The 18739-nt window shown below is 39.4% G+C and overlaps 1 protein-coding gene across 1 annotated transcript; it reads left to right on the top strand.

Annotated features, from left to right (window-relative positions):
• The first annotated feature begins 6326 nt into the window (after positions 1–6326).
• LOC141831767 (uncharacterized) lies at positions 6327–16370 on the top strand. Its single transcript, XM_074719171.1, has 3 exons — positions 6327–7073; positions 7170–7383; positions 16156–16370. The coding sequence occupies exons 1-3, from the start codon at positions 6327–6329 to the stop codon at positions 16368–16370; spliced, it is 1176 nt and encodes a 391-aa protein (XP_074575272.1).
• Positions 16371–18739: the final 2369 nt, after the last annotated feature.

Below are 18739 nucleotides of genomic sequence, written 5' to 3'. Positions count from 1 at the left end.
GTTAATTATACGCGCATAATTTTCCTTAATTGTCCTTAAGGGATAGGAAATTAACCTATGTTTAATTAAATTAAACACAACCACACACATATATATTTGCAGCAAAAAATTAAAATCAGCAATAAATATGGAAATAAAAAAAATTAAAATTATTTCCAACTATTATGGCCTTTTAATTTTTTTTTCGCTGCAACTCGGCTTTTGACCGTCTCGCTTCCTCTTCCGCTGCGCCTTTGTGGCCTCAAAGATCCGCGCCTTGCTAGGAACCCGGTCGATGCATGTAAATAAAATTTTACAAAATTTTCCTATACTCCTTTGAAGGAGTTTACATAAGATCTAATTTTGCAAAAAATTAAACTAATACGGTCAACCCCCGTATTTAAATCCTATACATGCACAACACACACAATACAATCACATAATTTTGGCCACAATAGTTGGAAAATTTACCCTGCAACACCGAGTTAATCTATTGCAATTTTCTAACTATTAATTATATGAAATAAGCATGCAAAACTAAACCGAAATAATTATTTCTGGAATCGGAGAACCTCGCTCTGATACCATTGTTGGCGATCTGGATCTCCGTTCTGCGATCCGGATTCTATCCGCTCCGAAGAGCATAGAACCCCACAGAACAAAAAAAAAACTTTAATCCCGCCTTGGATCAATTGACAAAGTCTATAAGGAAGACAAAATCAATTGATCCTTCAGGATCGCCGATTCCTAATTATTATCTACGGTTTATAAACAAATTAATTCTAGTAAAATAAAACTGCGGAAAAATAAAATAATTTACCAGAACCTTTTGTCGACCTCGCTGCCTTCCGCTGTATTCCTGTCTTCTTCCTGGACGTTGGGTGGACAACGATCCTCCAGGAACTAAGGAACTGCAACACCTCCGGATGAAGAACTGGATCTCCTTTCTTCTTCTTGCAGCAACTTCGCCTTGTCTCTTCCCTTTTGCTAGGACCGGCCACCACTTGGAGGAAGAGGTTCGGCCACCTCTAGGGAAGAAGGAGAAGGGGCGGTGGAAGAAGAAAACAAAAGAGGAAGAGAGAAGAAGGAGAGGGGGGCGGCGGCACAAGAAGAAGGAGGAGGGTTTTGGGAAAACCGGCCACCTCTCTCTCTTCTCTTGTTTTGTTGTTGCCGCCCCCTTCAAGCCTCCTTTTATAGCCTTATGCCCAAGACCAAGCACCCCTTTCTTAGCCATTAAGAAATAATTTTAATTTGAATTAATTCCATGAATTATTTCCAAATTAAAAACTTCTTAAATCTAGGCCCTTAGATTAGCTTGCTTGGTTTCTAGCCGTTAGATCTTTATGGAAATAACAAAAATAATTATTTCCAACTTTATCTAATTATGGCCGGCCATTAAAAGAATTATTTCCATGAATTAATTCTTTTTAAAAGAATAAAACTTAACCGAAAAGATCTCATCCATCGGATGCAACTTAATCTCATCTAACGGTTACGTTATAATCTCTTTTAATATAACTTGATCTCTATCGATCCAATGGCCATGATGATTTGTCTTGGGCGTGTGGTTCAATGAACCATCTCTGGTTCACCTCGTGAACCGGTTCTTCCTTCCAAAGAGAATTAAAACCGAACCGGATAGATCTCGTCCATCGGAGACGACTTAATCTCATCCAACGGTTCTAATCTATTCTCTTCTATTCCTCTTTATTTATTTCGATCCAATGGATGCAACTTGATCTAATCCCACGGATACAAGTTGATCTCATCCATTAACTCATCCTACGGTTGAGAACCAATCTCATCCAACGGTCGAGATTCAATCTCATCCGACGGCTGAGAACTAATCTCATCCGATTGATTGCATCCTTTTGAAGATGACTTTAGGCTACAGCGGGGACCTCGAGGAGGTATTGGATCTGGCCTTCTGATGGGTTTCGGATCCCGTATTCAACCCCGAATACACACCTACATCCATCAACAACGATCCATTCCACTAGAGGATCATTGTTGCACTACCAATCCAATCCCCAAATTACATTTTGGGTTCCTTCTTATTATATTATGCATTGCTCCCCGTGTTTAAGATATCGTATGTCCGTCAATTATCTGAGTTCACTGACAACTCAATAATCGACATCTAAGACCTTGAATAGTACCACTCAACCTTATTGTCAGCCGGACCAAAGTCCACTTGCAAGATTTGACTTGACAATCCTTATGAGCTCTCCAAGGGGACATCATCAGCCCTACTGGGACACGGATTCCTTCTATAATTAATGGCACACCGTATAGATAGTAACATCACCCAACTTACCGGGAATAATTGATCTGACGGAAAGATCTCACCCTTTGGTAAATCAAAGCAATAATTACTACCTATAGATGCCCATTTATTACATCGGGATTAAGAGTGCATAATCTATAATAACAGAGGTCTTGTTCAATTTGTGAGTCAGAGTAAATTGAACAACCTCAATGGTCCTACTCAATACACACAAAGTGCACTAGTGTAATTCTACAGTCAAGACAGACAGTCACCGAATTACACTACAACCGTTCCCGATGGGTTGTCCAAAGCCATCTTGGTTGTGAGCCTTAGTTTATAATTCACAAGGGACTGATAATCATGGTCTTCTGTGTCTCACAGACACCAAGTTATCTACAATGTGAATTAAGAGGACTTTATTGCAAAATTACCTATTGCAATCATTTGACCAAAACATGATTTCTTATTTCATAAATGTTTATACAAAAGACAAGTCTTTTCAGTATACTTCCTAACAGTTCAAATCAAGGGTCCTCATGCATGATAAACAGAGAGACTACATATCCTGTAGTGTAGGAAATTTGAGTTTAATGGCATTCCGTGTAGGCATATGTTAGCTTTTTTCCATATCAATCAAATGTTTCATTTGCCTGATAAGTATATGTTGGTGCAAGGAGCACTAGTCTGTCCCTAGAGTTTTGATGTTTGATAATACACCTATGTCTGGTATGTTTGACCAAAAATTGATCCAAACAGGACCTAATATTTGAATGTGAGTGAAATCTAGTAAGGTCAAGGTTGACTAGAAGACTGACAAGAAGTCCTAGTCAGTTTGACCGAGCAAGGAGAAGTCCTAGTTGAGACTAGGTAGGGAAAGTTCTAGTTGGAGGCTAGGCAGGAAAAGTCTTAGCTGGAGGCTAGGCAGAGGAAGTCCTGATCTTAAGGATTGGACAAGGAAGTCCTAATCTGGAGGATTGGACAAGGAAGTCCTAATCTGGAGGATTGGACAAGGAAGTCCTAATCTGGAGGATTGGGCAAGGAAGTCTTGACTGGAGGTTGGGCAAGGGAAAGTCCAATAGGTCAAGGGTGATCAGATGTGTGGCAGCTGAAAAGTCTACCTATGGAAGTGACTAGTCCTAACTAGAGATTAAGCAAGGAAAAGTCCAAACAGGATGTTTGGCAGGTGGGAAGTCTACCTATGGAAGTAACTAGTCCTAACTGAAAGTTAAGCAAGGGTAAGCCAGTAGGTTAGACCTATAGGGTATAACTTAGGTAAGCCTAGCAAGTCAAACGAACTATAGGTAGGCTTAGATTGCTTGTTTATTTGTATGCTGATTTTGTAGAAACCAGTAGCTGGAAGCAAGACGGAGGAAGCATAAGATGAGCAAACAGAAGCAACCGAACCAAGTCCGGGATCAACTCAGGTCAAACTCGAGTTGACTGGATGCCCAGATGTTACTTCAGGCTCCCGACGGGCCAGGTGCCCCTAGATGGTCCAAGCGCTCAGATCAAGAAGAATCAACCTCGATAAAAATTGAAGAGATCAGATCAGATCCAGGTACCCGGATAAGAATCCAAGCGCTCGAAAAGGTCATTATAAGCCTCAATGTGCACCCCAAGAGATCATCAATACTCCTCATTCTTCATCCTATACTGTTGCTGAATGTGAATGACGTGCTACTTATGCAACCAAGGAAGCTCTAGGAAGCTACTCATGCAACCAAGGAAGCTCTAGGAAGGGCGCGCTACGCTTAGGACTTCCAGATCGGCTACAGAGGAGTTTGTGTTCTTTTAATTCTTATTGTCTTGTATTTCATTTCTATTATAATTATTGGACTGTAAGATGAGCTTCTCTACCTCTAGACAAAGGTCTGAAAAGGAGACCATTAGTGGACGGGTGTCTTATCATGCATAGGCCTTAGATATACTAATCCTGGAGGTTAGGAACCAAATAAATCTGCATGTTTCTGTGCTTGTTTTACTAATTTCTCTACAAGTGTATTTGATAGTAACGAACGAACGAATGAAAAGAACACTCTATTCATCTCCCCCCTCTAGCACGTCTATCAGTCCTAGAGTATATACTCAAACAATGAACACAAAATGTAAAGGTTGGACTAATATATGCTTTGGGGGAATAAAATTTCATCGATGATTCAGAAAGATTTTTAATGTCAAGGCACTCAAAGTTATCCTATAAATCTTTAGTATTAATTGATGATGCATCTTTGACTGATGAGAGAATAAATTTCTTGGACAAACAATTTGATTGTATCTACAACAAAATTCAAGAGATGAATATTAGTAAAAAATATGATAATGTAAATCAAAGGAAGAAATCCATGGATGAGACTTCTGTTATTATTGATCATTCTTCAATAAGAACAAAGGGATGTGGGAAGACATTGAAATCATCAAAGAAAAAGTCAACCTCCAAGTCCCGACTATGTCGTGGATGTGGGCATCAAGGTGTGTCATATGACAAATGCAACTGTCTAATTTTATAACAAGGATACGTGTCGATTAATTCTATATATATAATAATTTTATTTATAAATCAATTAATTTTATTAAATATTATAAATTCGGCGACGATGTATGAATTTCCAGATCAAGTATAGATAATCATCATAACAATGATGATGACACATATGAAGAAAAATTGTTATCTATAGCTAGTACAAATAAAGTTTTATTTTATAAAATTATAGTGGTTGATTGATTGAGAAATTGAAGTTAATAATTGTCGTTATTGTTGTAGGTTCTAGCAACATGCTCTAGAATTCAATGTTATGTGGCTTAGGTGGTCATCACCATTTATAGTTCAGACAATGTTTGTGTTGTTTGATAAAACTTTGTAATCTTTGCAATTAATGGTTGTGTCTAGTTAACTATAATCTATTGCAATTAATTCTTCATATAAAATTTGTTTAGGTTTTTCTTGATTCACTTATTTGTTCAGTTATTTCATATTATTGTGATTGACTCCCTCGTGTTTTGACAAGGTTCTGGTAAGCTTAATTAATCATTATCCTACATGTGATTTCATGTTATTTGTATTTGTCTTCACATTTATTCTTATGTCAATACATTATGTTTTGCTATTCAAAGCCTACCATCAGTTATCTTGTATAAGCAAGTAAAGACATGATCTAATCGCCTATTTCACAAATCTTAATTTTCTGATTAGATTTGTTGTTCTTTTTTAAAAAAAGTAGGATGTTGTTGGTGTGACCCAATTAAGTGTGAGTGTGGAGGACGTTTTGGCAACTGGGGATCTTCAGCAGGCTGTAGAAACCTTGGCCAATATGAGGCATTGCTTATCAGTTGGTGGTGAGGCAAGTTTTATTTCTTTCATGGTTTTTAATAGTATCAATATAGTATAGCCTACTTATTTTGATTGCTTATTTTGAGCAGTCAGGCAACCCTCAGCTCAGCATCCAAACAATATCATTCTTTTGTTAGAAGTGAAGTTGATACACCAGAAACCACAAAGCATGAGGGTCAATTCCTATTACCTTTCTTTGATGAATGGCCAAAGACACGGGAATCTTAGTGTGATCTTGAAGAGGAAAGATCCAAACAAGCATCTGTCTACCCAACTCTCTATGGCATTTCCAATTGGTGTTCATTCAATGTTTTCTAAATTGATTCGAAAAGTCTAGAGCTTGTTGCTAGTTTTGTCACTTGTTAGGTTGAGTTGAGATTGATAAGGAAATTACTGAAAAGAAATCAAATCAAACAAGATTAGAAACAAAGATTACAGCAACAAATCGGTCAAAATCAAATCATGGTAAAGATCTGTCAGAATCAAATCATAGCAAAGATATATCAGAATCAAATCATAGCAAAGAAAGTAACCAGCTGCTGCAATAGAAAGAATTTGGATAAATTGATTCACTTTCCATTGTGTTTCTATTTCTTTTTTTCTTGCACAAAGTCGTGCATATATATATATATGTTGTATCAAAAAGCAATAATAAAAGCTTTATCTAGATTTTTCATGGTATCAGAGTCATCCACCTGCAAATCGTAATATTCATTATCCCCTTTCTTTTTTTTTCTTCTCTCTTGATCAATGGAGGAACCAAATCTCAGTATCCAATCCTTTCATCAAGGTGCTAGCCTTATTTCCGTTAAGCTAAGCACCACAAATTACCTGATGTGGAGATCTCAGATTCTTTCTCTTGCTCGAAGTTTGGGTGTATTCCACCATCTAGAGAAAGATGGGTGGAAACCTCCTGCAGAAATAGAGAAAGACGGCAAAAAAATCTCCAATACAACTTATGCAAGTTGGAGTATCAATGATGGGTTGATCACTTCTTGGCTTCTTAGCACTATGAGAGAAGATATGCAAGGATCTATTGAAGAGATTGGATCCGCCTGCTCTCTCTGGACTTCCCTTGAAGAACAACTACTTCCTACAACAATTGAAAAGGAAGGACTGCTGAAGAACATGTTGATGACCATCAAGAAAGGATCACGATCTATAGATGAATATTTGAAGGATTTCAAATCAATTTGTGACAATCTTGCAGCAATTAAAAAGTCGGTTCCAGATCTTGATAAAGTTTTCCAATTTGCACGTGGGCTAGGACCAAAATATGAAACTTTTCGCCTTGCTATGGTGACAAAACCACCATATCCCACCTTTAATCAATTTGTGCTTGCTTTGCAAGGGCATGAGCAAATTCTCCAAATTCAAAGAGATGAGGAACGAGTATACGTAGAGCATGCGCAAGCCTTCTTTGGTCAACGAGGCCGTGGTCGAAATAATCGAGGAGGAAGGGGATCATTCAATTCTAAAGGACGAGGTTTTACTCTAGCTGGTCACTACAACACCAAAAACCGAGCAGTCAACAACTCTTCAATGATGATTGATCGACAACCACATCATCCAAAAAGAAGTTATGGTGCCGAGCAACAACAACCATCATCGAACAAAAGTACTGGTAAAATCGCTTGTCAAATCTGTGGAAAATATAATCATGGTGCTATTGACTGTTGGCATAGGTTTGATTACTCATATCAATCTGAGGATTTACCTCAAGCACTAGCAGCGCTCACACTTCGTGATGGTGATCCATCTTTCTATGCTGACTCAGGAGCATCTTCACACATGACAAATGATGCAGGTAACTTAAACTATGCTAAACCTTACAAAGGTAGAGATGTTATTTTTGTTGGTAATTGGGAATGTTTGCCTATTTCACATACCGGAGAAACTGTTGTTTCTACAAAAGAAGGAAAACTAAATCTAAAAGATATCCTAGTGGTCCCGGGTTTGAAAAAGAATTTATTATCGGTTGGAAAACTTACTTCTGACAATGAATGTATCTTTGAATTCTCATCATCTGATTTTGTTGTTAAGGACAAAGCTCAGAGAATAATAGTCAGGGGGCATAAACAAGGACAACTTTATACTTTAGAAGACAACTCTCAAGAGACCTTTGCAGCAATAAGGAAAAGTGACATCTCTTCAACATTGTGGCATCAACGACTTGGTCATCCTAACTCTAAGGCCTTATCATTATTACACAAGGAAAATATTATTGACGTTGCAAAGTGGGAAACTAAACCCTCTGTATGCGCCAGTTGTCAAATGGGGAAGAGCTGTAAGTTACCATTCAATAATTCAAATAAAATTTCAGCATTACCTCTTGAAAAATTCACTGTGATCTTTGGGGACCAGCCCCAGTTATCTCAAATCAAGATTTTCGATTCTATGTGATATTTGTTGATGATTGTTCAAGATTCTCATGGCTTTATCCATTAAAGAGGAAATCAGATTTCTTTTCCTGTTTTAAGAAATTTCAGAAGCTTGTGGAAAATCAATTTAATCTCAAGATTAAAACTTTTCAATGTGATGGAGGAGGAGAGTTTAGCTCAAATGCTTTTCTTGAGCATGTTCAGAATTGTGGCATTCAAATGCAAATTTCATGTCCTGGAACTCCAGAGCAAAATGGAGTCGCAGAACGTAAACATCGACACATTGTCGAGATCGGTTTAACAATGTTATTTCATGCAAATCTTCCTTTGTCATTATGGGTTGAAGTTTTTCTTACTGCAGTCTATCTAATAAATCGACTCCCATCTATAGTGTTAGAAAATGATACTCCATATCACAAGTTGTATAAAAGGCATCCAGATTACAGCAGTTTGCGGGTTTTGGGATGTTGATGTTTTCCTTCGCTTCGTCATCATAATCAATTAAAGTTTGAGAAAAGAACTTATCCATGTGTTTTCATTGGTTACAGCCAAAGACAAAGAGGATCTATATTTCTCGTCATGTTGTTTTCGACGAGAATGAATTCCCATTCAAATTCACACAAGAAACTTCTACTGCTTTATTGTCATTAGTTGTGACAAAATTTCCTATATATGACGAATGTTTATCATCATAAAAAATAGGTCAGGTTGATGACTCCAACTCTACTCTTTTAGATTGTTGTTCAGATTCTGCTTCTACCTCTTTAGTTTCAACTAACTATGAACAACAAGTCATTTTTGAGCGGCCCTGTTGGAGTATACTGAAAAGACTAGCTCTTTTGTATATAAACATTTCATGAAATAAAGGAATCATGTTTTGGTCAAATGGTTGCAATAGATTAGACTTGTAACATGTCCCCTTAATTTACATTGTAGATAACATGGTGTCTGTGAGACACAGAAGATCATGATTATCAGCTCCTTGTAAATTATAAATTAAGGCTCACAACCAAGATGACTTTGGACAAACCATCGGGAACGGTTGTAGTGTAATTCAGTAACTGTCTATCTTGACTGTAGAATTACACTAGTACACTTTGTGTGTATTGAGTAGGACCATTGAGGTTGTTCAATTTACGCTGACTCATAAATTGAACAAGACCTCTGTTATTATACTTATGCACTCTTAATCCCGATATAATAAACGGGCGCATATATTTAGTAACTATCACTTTGATTTACCAAAGGGTGAGATCTTTCCGTCAGATCAAATATTCTCGGTAAGTTGGGTGATGTTACTATCTATATGGTGTGCCGTTAATTATAGAAGGAATCCGTGTCCCAGTAGGGCTGATGATGTCCCCTTGAAGAGCTCATAAGGATTGTCATGTCAAATCTTGCAAGTGGACTTAGTCCGACTGACAATAAGGATGAGTGGTACTATTCAAGGACATAGATGTCGATTATTGAGTTGTCAGTGAACTCAGATAATTGATGGACATACGATATCTTAAACACGGGGAGCAATGCATAAAATAATAAGAAGGAACCCATAACGTAATTTGGGGATTGGATTGGTAGTGCAATAATGATCCTCTAGTGGAATGGATCGTTATTGATGGATGTAGGTGTGTATTCGGGGTTGAATACGGGATCCGAAACCCATCAGAAGGCCAGATCCAATACCTCCTCGAGGTCCCTGCTGTAGCCTAAAGAAATCTCTAAAAGATGCAATCAAACGGATGAGATTAGTTCTCAGCCGTCGGATAAGATTTAACCGATGGATGAGATTGGTTCTCAACCGTAGGATGAGTTAGTGGATGAGATCAACTTGTATCCTTGGGATTAGATCAAGTTGCATCCAATGGATCAAAATAAATAAAGAGGATTAAAAGAGATTAAATTAGAACCGTTGGATGAGATCTAGTTGCGTCCGATGGACGAGATCTCTTCGGTTCGGTTTTAATTCTCTTTGGAAGCAAGAACCGGTTCACAAGGTGAACCGAACCCATCCCCTCTATAGCCCACGCCCAAGCATGATGATTTGTGGCCATTGGATCGAAGAGATCAAGTTATATTAAAGAAGATTATATTAGAACCATTAGATGAGATTAAGTTGCATCCGATGGATGAGATCTCCTTGGTTTGTTTTTATTTCTCTTAAATATAAAGATGGAAACAAATCCCTCCTTGATGTGGCCGGCCACCTCTCTCTCCATGGATATGGAAATGTTTTTTTAAAATAAAAACTGAAGGGGGCCGCCAAGCAATCAAGGGAAGAAATAATCAACGCCTATTCTTTTCCAGATTTGGAAGTTATTTATGGAAATTATCCAAATCAATCCCTTGAAGGGAGGGGGCGGGATTGGCTTGATTGGGGGCATGGGAGGCTATAAAAGAGAGGGGGAGGGGGCGGCCAAGAAGACACAAGAAGGAAGAACGAAGCTGCTTCAAGAAAGAAGAAAGGCGATCCAAGACTCCATCCGGCAGAGGTTGCAGTTCTTAGTTCTCGGAAGATCGTTGCCCACACAACGTCCGAGAAAGAGACAAGGAATACAGCAGAAGATTTTGAGGTTCAAACCGGGTTCAGGTATAATTTATTTTCCGCAGTTTTATACTTAGAACTGAATATGTAAAACCGTAGATAAGTAATTTAGAATCGGCGATCCTGTGGATCGATCGACTTAATCTTCTTTGAAGATTATGTCGATTGATCCGGGCGGGATAAAATTTTTGTCCTATGGGGTTCTATGCTTCTCGGAGCGGATAGAATCCGGAACATGGGACGAAGATCCAGAACGCCAACATCTCATAAAATCGCTCTACGGGCTAAAGCAAGCTCCACGAGCTTGGTTCGATCGACTTTCTCAAGTTTTTCTCCACCTTGGTTTCTACTGAAGTAAGGTTGACTCATCTCTCTTTATCTACTATTGTGATAACATTGTCACTTTACTTCTAATCTACGTTGATGATGTTCTTTTAACTGGAAATGCCACACCTTTCATTGCAAATTTAATCACCATATTGAGCCAAGAATTTGCTATTAAAGATCTTGGTCCTTTGAAATATTTTCTCGGAGTTGAAATTAAATACTTTTCTGGAGGAGTTTTTCTTTCACAAGCTAAATATACACGCGACTTGCTTTATCGCATTGGTATGCTTGATTGCTCAAGTAATGCAACACCCATGAGCCTTAAAGAGAAGCCACATTCCTCTGATAATGATATTGTTGACTCCACTAATTTTCGAAGTATTGTTGGTGCATTACAATATCTTACATTCACCCGACCAGACATTGTTCATGCTGTTAATAAAGTATGTCAACACTTTGCTGCTCCTACCATGCTTCATTTTAAGGCAGTAAAACGTATCTTGCGATACCTTAAAGGCACACAAGATTTTGGAGTTCGTTTCTTAGCTAGAAGTCCACTTTCACTATATGCATTTTATGATGCCTACTGGGCCGGTTGCCCTTCCACTCGTCGAAGCACATCAGGATTTTGTGTATTTCTTGGAGCTAACTGTATCTCATGAAGTTCCAAAAAGCAACCGACTGTTTCTCGTTCTAGTTCGGAGGCGGAATATCGTTGCATGGCATCTACTACAGCTGAATTAACTTGGATAACTTTCTTGCTTCGAGATATCGGCATTTCTCTGCTAAGGCCTCCCCAGCTATTTTGTGATAATGTTAGTGCCTTATACATGTCCGTCAATCTGATGTTTCATGCTCGAACCAAACATACTGAGATTGACTACCATTTTGTACGAGAGAAAGTAGCCATGGGGACCTTAGTAACTCGCTATATTCCTTCATCCTTGCAACCTGCTGATATATTCACAAAGCCTTTATCTAAGACTTCTTTCAATCATCTTCGTAGCAAGTTGGGAGGACATTGTCATTCCCACTTCAACTTGAAGGGGGCATGATAAGGAAATTACTGAAAAGAAATCAAATCAAACAAGATTGGAAACAAAGATTACAGCAACAAATAGGTCAAAATCAAATCATGGTAAAGATCTGTCAGAATCAAATCATAGCAAAGATATATCAGAATAAATCATAGTAAAGAAAGTAACCAGCTGCTGCAAGAGAATCGCCCGAACAAATCGCCGCCGGCCACTGTGTCTCGGATTCCGGCCAAATTCGCCGCCGTCCGGCCACCTCCGACCGCCGGACCGATGCCGGTCGACGCGCCGGCCAGTGGCGCGTCGATCGGGTCCGGTCCGGCGGCCGGAGATGGCCGGACGGCGATGAAATCGCGGCGGCAATGGGCGTGGGTGGGAGAGCGGCGGTTTCCGGCCGATTTCGCCGTCGTCCGGCCACCTCCGGCCGCCGGACCGACGCCGGTCGACGCGCCGGCCAGTGGCGCGTCGATCGGGTCCGGTCCGGCGGTCGGAGATGGCCGGACGGCGATGAAATCGCAACGGCAGTGGGCGTGGGTCAAGTGTCGCGCACGGGAGTCGGGATTTTTCATCGCGCAGGATATCAATCCTCTATATATATATATATATATATATGTATCAAAAAGTAATAATAAAAGCTTTATCTAGATTTTTCAGAGATATGTTGTCTAGTTTTTGTTGTTTCAATCTTGTACTGAAATGCATCAATTAATGTGGAAGTTGCATCCATGAAAGTTATTTTGCTCTAGATGTCGTCTTTAGTCATCCAACATTTGGCACTGTTTTTCAACGTTATCTATTGGTTTTCTAGATATGAGAACATCTTTTGAATAATGCTTTAAATGAAATTGGAAGAATAGAAATTAACTTAAGTTTCTTTTATGGTTTCCTAAGATATATATCTATGGTATGAAATGCAAATATTGGGACATGGAAAGTGACAAACATGATCTTTACTGAATAATGCAAATATCGCTTATGTATCAAAACTTGTGAAAAGAATGATGACTACATTCCTATATTTTCAAGCCAACAAACCCAAGTCTTCACAGTTTCTTCACCCATCTACAGTTTTGTTAAATTAAATATCATTGAACATCATGAACATAATTGCTTTATTAATGAATCACTTGCTAGTTTCTTGACAGGAGTCCATAGTCATTCTTCACTCATTTTCAGTATGGAATCCACAGTCGTTCTTCATTTACTTTCGGTATTAATTTTATTGGTTTGTTGCATTTACATTCTCATCAATGACATTAATCACATTTCATGCTAAAATACAAAAAAGGTAAAGATCATCAAGGGCATTGAGAAAAAAAAAGGTAAAGCTCATCACACCACTTGTAACAACTCAAATAAAATAACTTAAATCTTATTTCAAGTTCAACACACTATTTACAATAACTTAGATAAAACAACTTACATTAATTTATTATTTAAATTTGATACAACACTTACAACAACTTAGATAACTCAGATAACAATTTAAAATAATATGTCTAATCATTACCACTAATTTTTAGAGAATCTAATTGTTACTTTATCTCTTTTAATGCATCTTTCATCTTAGTTATTCTTTTAGATTTCGAAAGGTTTCTCCTGGAATTTAAACTTGATCTTAAACTTAAAATTGCCAATGAAATTTCTTTTCCAATTAATATTAAAGAAGTGGATGTAGGTATTTTTATTCAAATGTGTTTGAAAAGCTCTTTCTGCCTCCTCTCTATTTTTTAAAGACTGGTGTATAACACCTTTAAAGCCAATAACTTGACTAGATATTTCGATCTATATGTCATAATACCCGATTCACATTCAATTCATACCATATATATTTTTCCTTATATTAAAAATAACTTTCAGAATCTTGTATAAATAAAATATTAGAATTTAAAATTAAATGACATACCTTTTTTGATATAAAGAACCATTGATTTACAAGTTTCCTATAAAAAAATTTACAAATTTGAAAAACATATATGCTTCCTTTAAAAAATGAGATGACAATTGTTGAGCTCAATAATCAGTACTTCCTTCATCATGTTTCAAATAGATTATTTGTCACGACCCGGGAGGCCGTCCGAAAAATTTCGGCAACATCTCCCTAGTAACCATGACAATTTTTCCTGGATACAAACAAAATACATGGCCACATGCGACCGGCATAAGGACTACACATCCTTTAAACACAAACATACACACCACATGTAACATACAAGGGCCTACACAGCCAAAACTAACAACCTAACACGTGCATGCTATAAATGCTCATCACAAGAAAACCAAAATCGTATATATGGAAATCCACCTGAAATGTAAAATCCACGCTGCAGAAAAACACAACAACTACTCAAGTATCAACATCAATGTATAGAATCCACATACAACCATATCGAACTACGATTGAAAGCGAATAAACTCGTGAGGAAAGCTATATAACGGATACACTCAAAAAAATACGCGAAGGAACACCAACTTCACCTTGCTGTGAGATGGGGGCAGTCCGGCAAAACTTCAAGCTTCGTTATCCTTATCTACAACCTGAGGAGAAAAGAAACCCCAGGGTCTGGGTGGTGAGTATAAAAATACTCAGTGGATACTAGATAAAAGTGCAGAACATAACAAGGTATCAAATGGATAATAGCATAGATGCCAAAAGGTATATAGTTCCAACATGATACTACAGGAGCAAGGCCAATATGATAATCATGTATGCCATGTCATACAAATGCAGCAGACAAATAACAACAAGTACATAATCATATAACAACAAGTGCATAATCATATAATAGGTGCATCAATTATAAATCCACTAAACAACAACAATTGCATGCATGGTCACTGTCTGCACTCGCCACCCCCCAATCACTCAACCCGTGCAGTGAACTAGGGTGCAAAACAGGACAACTGCACACCCTCCAACAACAGACCACTACCCGTGAGTGGGGAGGAGCAGTCTTCAGGAGAGCTATCTAGCTAGTCCTGGTAGCACCCAACCTGTGCAGTGCTATAATGCTCTCACTCAACCTGTGCAGTGAGAGTTAACAACAACAATATGCTACGATGCATAGTTCAACAAATAACTACCACAACATCCAGGTATGTGTAACATCAATTATGATAAATCAACATAGATAATCAATAATTAAGGAGATTGTATTGAAGATAAATAGATCATGTCAAGGTCAACGGTAAGTGTCAATCATGAATCAATCATTGCATGTAAAGAAGGTAACAACAGGATAATTACGAAAAGAAGACCTGTGTTGATCAAGCACAGGAGTACCCACCTGATCGTAACACAAGAATCCCCAATATGAGCTCCGAGTATAGTAGAACCAATCAACTCAAAGTCCTGAAATTAAACAATAAAGCAACCGATACTGTATTAAATCTACAGTAATTAAACTCCCTAATTAATCTAACTAATCCCCTTAGTTTACGCTCGACTTCAACAATTAAACTCTAATAAACCAATAGGACATCAACCTAAACAAAGTTCTTCATACTACTCTCAATTAGATCAACCCTAGTTAATTCCCAACCCCACTTATCCTATAAACTCCCTCAACTTAAACTAATTGAGTTCATTCCAAAACTTGCCACAAGAGAAACCCTAACATCAAGAGTAGATTGAACAGATTAACCGAGTCTCGAAGATCCATTTAACGGATCAAAACCTCAACATGAAACCCTAATAGCATGTCTCACCACTCTATCCAAGCCACACTAGCAACCCAATCTGAATCCACAGCAATACAAGATCAATCTACTAAACCTAAACTAATCCAAAACCATCATAAACAAACCCTAACTCTACCAAACGTTTAAACCTGATTAATGTACAAATCCCAACCGAGCTCCACATCCATAAATCATCCCGAGAGGGTCAGACTCACAATTCACCTTCATCCAAACCGAAACCCACAAAACATATCCCTTAACCCTAATTAATTCGAACCCCCACGATCATACCACCATCCAACATACACGAACAAGATACGATCCTAATTCCAAGAACTCTCGATTGTCATAACAACCAATCAAGGTAATTTAACCTAGAAGAATCGGACTTTACAAAGAAACTTACCTAATCCGTGCCCTAGCTCAGCCCTAATTGAGCTTCGGTCCTCCTCCAGCTATAGCTCCAGCGTCGGCTGGACTCTCTCTTGGCGCCGGCGTTGGGTAAGGAAGGTGGCTTGAAGAGGGAGCTCGGTGACCGAAGGTGGAGGCGACGACATCGCTGTCGATTTTCTTCTTCTTCGGCATAGGAAGGTGTGGCGGTCTTCCTTGAGATTTGGCGTCGGCGCTGTGTGGCAGCAAGGCAGAGGAGGGGAGGAAGGCGGCAGCTTTGGTCTTCACGCGGCGGCCGGAGCAGGTTCAGGGCGGCTTCGGGCGCCGGGCGTTGGCGTCGAGCGAGATGCGGCGGCGGAGGAAGGAGGCAGAGCTGCGGGGGATCGCGAGCAGAGGGAGAGGAGAGGTGGCGCGGGCAGGGCAGGGAAGTACGTAGCGATTTTAGTTTCAAGGAGGTAATCGGCGCAATTAACAAGCTAAACCGGTTAAAATACAGGATTTACTGGACTAAACCAACTTAAAAACTTAGGATTTATTATAACGGTTGAATCAGTTACTGTAGCAAATCGGGTTCAGTCTTGGTTCGCTTGGTTTACTAACCAAACGACTTCCGATTTGATTCAAACCAGTTTTGTTGGATTCGTCTTCACAAGACGAATCTTCTCATCCCCTTTATTTTATCATAATCTTAACCTAATTCTAGATCCGACCTATTTAGCCTAAATGGGCTTGGCTAATTTAGGTTTCAACCCACTTAATTCGAACTATTAGGACTTGGTCTTTAATTGGTTAGTTCAAACCCTACAAGTTTTAGGATATTACATTATTAGAATTCTGGACATTATTAGAATTCTGGACAGATCCTAATATGAGTATTTTAAAGATGTAATTCTCATTAGCTTTCCTAGTAGACAACACAGTTCCAGATAGATCCTAACATGAGTATTTTAGAAATTAAATAATTTATATATTACAAGAAAAGATTAAGAAATCTATAGGACATTTTCATTATTCAAAATAGGAAACATAACAACTCATGCAAGAGGGAAAACCTAACTTGTTCCTAGTAGACAACACAATGACTAGACCACCATTCAGAAATTAACAAGGAAGATAACAACTCACAACAGGGAAGATACATAACAAGAAAAGATTAAGAAATCTTTAGGATATTTTCATTATTCAAAATAGGGAAGATAACAACTCACACAGGAGGAAAAACCTAACTTCTTCCTTCGGTAAAGGACAACAATAGCGTCATGATGGCATGGGCCAGATGAAGGCGACAACGACGATAGCATTATAGAAAACCTAACCTCATAGAGCAGAGAGATCGAGACAGGCAGAGAGATCAATCACCATCTTCCTGCAATGAATGGATAGTGGCGGTGGCGTGGCCTAGATGAAGGTGACGGCGTAATGGAAAAGCTAACCTCACAGAGCAGAGGGATTAGGACGGGCAGAGAGATCTGCCACCTTCTTCCCGAGATGAATGGGCGACGGCGGTAGTGTAGCCTCGCGGAAAACCTAACCTCACAGAGCAGAGAGATCAGGGTGGGGACAAATTTTTGGAGTTTAGGGTTAGAAAACAAAATGTGGGTTTTATTTCTTCGGCCAACACAGAAGACCTTACCACGTTGGAGAAGCCAAAATTCTGGCCACGCCAACAGTCGTGCATAGGAGCGAAAAAGAACTTCCGCAGGATAACAGTTCTCTCTTCTCTCTCTCTCTCTCTCTCTCTCTCTATATATATATATATATATATATATATACAAAGTTGTTATACTGAGCGCCTTATCCTGAGCGCCTCCGACGTGGAGGCGGGCGTGGCTGGGAACTCCGCGCGCGCGTGGCAACAAAAGCTTAACCCGAACCCTCCCGAACCCTCGATCGCTCCTGCTCGCTCTCTTCCCCGCTTCCACCCTAACCCTAAGCGATCGCTCTCTTCTCCGCCGACGCCCCTCTGCCCGCCAAGCCCCCCTGCTCGACGACACCCCTCTGCTCGCCACGCCCCCTGCTCCCTGCGCTTGCTCGCCAAGCCCCCTGTTCGCCGACGCCCGTCTGCTCGCCAAGCTTGTTCGCCGACGCCCCTCTGCTCGCCAAGCTTGTTCTCTGCCGCCCTCTGCCCGGCGCCCTCTCCGCTGCGCCCCTTCTCGCAGCTGCGCGACTGCTCGCCGCCAGCCACGCCATTTGCTCGCCGCCAGCCGCGGCCACGAAACCCTAATTCTTCCTCGCCCTCTCTTCGCCGCCAGCCACGCCATCTGCTCGCCGCCAGTCGCGGCCTCGAAACCCTAATTCTTCCTCGCCGCCAGCCACGTCCTCTGATCGCCGCCAGCCGTGCCCTCTGCCCCATCGTAGATTCTGCCACTCATTCTGTAAGAAATTTGAACTCTAGCTGGGAACTAGCATGTCATACATTTTGCAAGCATTTTAGCTTGAAAATCATAAATGTACTGTATGTTCGTGAAGAACTTTGATATTTCATTCAATAAAGATGATCTTGAATAATGTTCATGTACAAATTTTAGTTCAACTTGAACTCTAGCTGGGAACTAGCATGTCATACATTTTGCAAGCATTTTAGCTTGAAAATCATAAATGTACTGTATGTTCGTGAAGAACTTTGATATTTCATTCAATAAAGATGATCTTGAATAATGTTCATGTACAAATTTTAGTTCAACTTGAACTCTAGCTGGGAACTAGCATGCCATACATTTTGCAAGCATTTTAGCTTGAAAATCATAAATGTACTGTATGTTCGTGAAGAACTTTGATATTTCATTCAATAAAGATGATCTTGAA

This window comes from Curcuma longa, chromosome 7 (genome assembly GCF_044706935.1).
Source record: "Curcuma longa cultivar G26 ecotype Majalengka, Jawa Barat chromosome 7, ITB_CL_G26_1.1, whole genome shotgun sequence".
Classification (NCBI taxonomy): Eukaryota; Viridiplantae; Streptophyta; class Magnoliopsida; order Zingiberales; family Zingiberaceae; genus Curcuma; species Curcuma longa.
The sequence above is the reverse complement of the archived record's forward strand: the minus strand, read 5'-3'. Positions and strand labels throughout refer to the sequence as shown.

Coding starts and splice junctions, on each gene's coding strand:
- LOC141831767 (XM_074719171.1), top strand. CDS start 6,327: ATGGAGGAACCAAATCTCAGTATCCAATCCTTTCATCAAGGTGCTAGC. Junction 7,074..7,169: donor AAGGACGAGGTTTTACTCTA/GCTGGTCACTAC, acceptor TATGGTGCCGAG/CAACAACAACCATCATCGAA. Junction 7,384..16,155: donor ACACATGACAAATGATGCAG/GTAACTTAAACT, acceptor GTCTTCCTTGAG/ATTTGGCGTCGGCGCTGTGT.